This window comes from Balaenoptera ricei, chromosome 16 (assembly GCF_028023285.1).
Source record: "Balaenoptera ricei isolate mBalRic1 chromosome 16, mBalRic1.hap2, whole genome shotgun sequence".
NCBI lineage: Eukaryota > Metazoa > Chordata > Mammalia > Artiodactyla > Balaenopteridae > Balaenoptera > Balaenoptera ricei.
In genome coordinates, this window is record NC_082654.1 from 371030 (window position 1) to 374492 (window position 3463).

General features: G+C 60.2%; 1 protein-coding gene across 1 annotated transcript; it reads right to left on the minus strand.

The window, feature by feature from the left end:
- Positions 1–1030: 1030 nt before the first annotated feature.
- On the minus strand, positions 1031–3162 carry VENTX (VENT homeobox). The gene is given in 6 exon segments (XM_059900730.1): positions 1031–1208; positions 1744–1879; positions 2170–2437; positions 2440–2529; positions 2597–2843; positions 3125–3162. Coding segments are annotated over 6 exon segments (957 nt in total).
- Between the last annotated feature and the right edge of the window lie 301 nt (positions 3163–3463).

Sequence of the window (3463 nt, forward strand, 5' to 3'; positions counted from 1 at the left end):
GTCACGACAACCGTGGGTTAGAGGGGACCAGGTAAGGGGGCACCGCTGCCCAGAAGTGGGCAGAGGTTGCAGACAAGTGACACCCAAAGCCCTGGGAGCAGGGGCGACAGCACTCAGGCAAAAGACACACAGACACAGAGACACACACACAGACAGAGACACACACACACAGAGGTGCGCACACACACAGAGACACACACACAGAGGCGCACACACACACAGAGGCGTGCACACACAGACACACACACAGAGGCGCACACACACACAGAGGCGCGCGCACACACACACACACACACACACACACAGAGGCGCGCACACACACACACACACACACAGAGGCGCGCACACACACAGAGGCGCACACACACACACACACAGAGGCGCGCACACACACACAGAGGCGCGCGCACACACACAGAGGCGCACACACACACACACACAGAGGCGCGCACACACACACACACACAGAGGCGCGCACACACACACACACATCACGGCACACTGACACTGAGCATCACTCAGCTTCCCCTGAACCACTGGGTAGCTTAGAAGTAACGAGACAAGCTAGACACTGGCTAAGATTTTAGGGTCGAGAGAGAATCCAGGCAGGCGTTTTTGAACCAAAGGTTCAAACAGCTGAAACCACACAAACCTGTACACGTTTAAGCAAATCCCGATCCCACAAGAAATCTTGAATAAATGGCTGCACACAGCTGTAAAAGCCCCACCTCTGTAAAGTAAGCCACAATCGCGATGCAGTAACAAGGCCCACGTGGTGCTGCTGCGAACTTGGCCAAAATCCCAAAGGCTCCAACTGGCCTTCGGCAGCGGCTCCCACCCTGGCCCGGCTCTATCCTCCGGCACCCAGGCTTCTGTTTCTTGCATGGAGACTTTCTGCTCAGAACCCACCCCGATCACCTGCCTCTTCCTCAATCCCTCCTACTCTCCCCCAAAGCACTCCTGTAATGAATACGAAGTGATCCTGTAATGAACACCCAGGTCCCCTCTGAACTGGCCCTTCACCGCGGAGTCATCCCCACGCCCCGGCTCGCCCGCTGTCACCCATGTGGCGCAGACACCCTTTGAGTGCCGTGTCGGAACCCTCCGGAAAGTTTGCACCCCTGGCTCTTTCCTCCAGCGGTGAGGCGGCTTCCAGGCGCGCCTCCGGCAGGGAGGGGCCCTCTCTCTCCTGCTCCGGGGGCACAGCCCTGCAGGCGAGGACAGAGGACAGCTCAGGGGGAGCAGGCCAGACGCTGCGTGGGTCCTTCCTCAGCAAAGGAAGGAGCAGGGCAGCACGGCGAGCAGTCCCTGGCTCACACGCGCTCTGGAAGCTACGATCACCACCGCGGAAATCAGTCACCTCAGTTCCTTTCCCGCTTCCAGCTTCGGGGTCATTGTTAACGTGGAATTCAAACCCCAAGGTGAGAAGCACCTTCACTTCCCCCTAATTCTGCCAGTTTCCATGTTCATGCGCAAAGCTTGGAAGCATATAGCATAAGAATCCGACTTCATTTATCCTAACTGGAAACCTTCTGTTGAATAAGTTACCCTTAACGAAGGGTAACTTTGTTACCAATGTGTGAGGGCCCGGGCAGCGCAGTACACTTTGGCCTTTGACCGTTTGCTGACCCATCACTTCCTAAACCAACCCTTTGGCAATTTTCAGGTATGAAGTGGCTCTGAAACGCCTTCGACTGTAAACCCTCCGCACTCCTAAGGCCGGAAGGTTCCAGGTGCCCACACAGGGGATCGCCGTGCCTCTGCAGGGACGCCAGGCGCAGCTCTGCACGGAGGCCCAGCGTCTGACCGGCCTCAGCTGCGGGCTCCTGGGCAGCCACACGTCCTGAAAAGGCATCCCGGGGGCCTCCCTGGTGGCGCACTGGTTGAGAATCCGCCTGCCAATGCAGGGGACACGGGTTTGAGCCCTGGTCCGGGAAGATCCCACATGCCGCGGAGCAACTGGGCCCATGAGCCACAATTACTGAGCCTGCGCGTCTGGAGCCTGTGCTCCGCAACAAGAGAGGCCGCGATAGTGAGAGGCCCGCGCACCGCGATGAAGAGTGGCCCCCACTCGCCGCAACTAGAGAAAGCCCTCGCCCAGAAACGAAGACCCAACACAGCCATAAATAAATAAATAAATAAATAAATAAATAAATAAATAAAAAAGGCATCCCGGGTCTCTGGCGGGGCGCACAGGCGCCAGGCTCCCCAGGGCAAAGCTGGGCTCAGCGTGTGCACCGGGCTCCCGGCGTCTGGGGGGCTGTCTGCCGTACGAGGCCCACATGGAAGCCAGGGAGGCTGGTTCCGCTCGGCAGGGACCCCAGAAGGAGCCCAGAGGCTGGGCCAGAGCTGGGGGCCCAGGCAAGGATGCCCATGGGCACAGCAGCTGCAGGCCGCAGCCCAGGGCAGAGGGTGGGGGGGGCAGAGCGCCAGGGGCGCACGGAGTGCTGTGGGGAAGGGCGCGCTCAGCTGGGAGCCCTGCAGGTGGCGTTTGTGTTTCACGCGGCGATTCTGAAACCAGGTTTTGATCTGTGGGGAAAACGAGATCAGAGCAGGGCGACGACGGGCCACCCCCCTGCCCGGCCAGCCCCCTCACCTGAACTTCGGGGAGCTGCACCTCCCGGGCCAGCCTCTGGTGCTCCAGCGGGCCCAGGCAGCGGCGGTGCCGGGAGGAGCGCGCCAGGGCGCTGACCTGCTCCGCCGTGGAGGCTGTGCGCACACGGGGAGCCCGAGCGCCCTCTGCCTCCTGGCTCAGCCCTGGGGGAGGGCGGGAGGGCACCCACTCCGTGCGGCTGGAAGTGCTGCCTGGGGGGACAGGGCACCCCCCCGGGAGGTGCCACCAGCTGTGACCGCAGAGGGTGCTGGCAGCGGGGCCTCAGGAGAGCAGCCCGCCCTCCAGCCTCCCGCTGGGCCAAGGCGACACCCCTCCTCGCCTTCAGCTTGAGTGTGGAGGGGGTCCAGAGGCGTGGATGTCGAAGAGGACGACGGAGTGGACAGCAGTCCTGACACCGGCCCCTCACCCGCTGCCCCGTGCTCCCTTCCAGAAACCAGTTTCTTTCACCCGCAGACAAGTAACTCCGACTCACGGCGGGGTGGGGGTGCAATGCGGGCTGGCGGAGCCCACCCTCGGCAAAGGCCTGCGGTCTGGGGAAGCCCTCCCATGGACTCCCCATGTACCCAGGCCCTGTCTCCTGCAGGTCTGTTCTCTGATTTCTAATTATGAGATGGGGGCAGCACTAAGAACCCCCATGAGGTGAAGATGTCTCCATGGTCATTATTTAAACTTTTTAAAACATGCAAATTTACAGATAATACCAGCCCCACTTTTGACCATGTAGGACTTGACACCTAAGAGCGGTCATTAAGTCACAAAGACTAAAAGACGGACTAAGAAAGCCCCGTCCACCAACGACAAAGCGTTCCATCAAGTTTGGAAACCACGGGAAGCTCACGAGGATGGAAC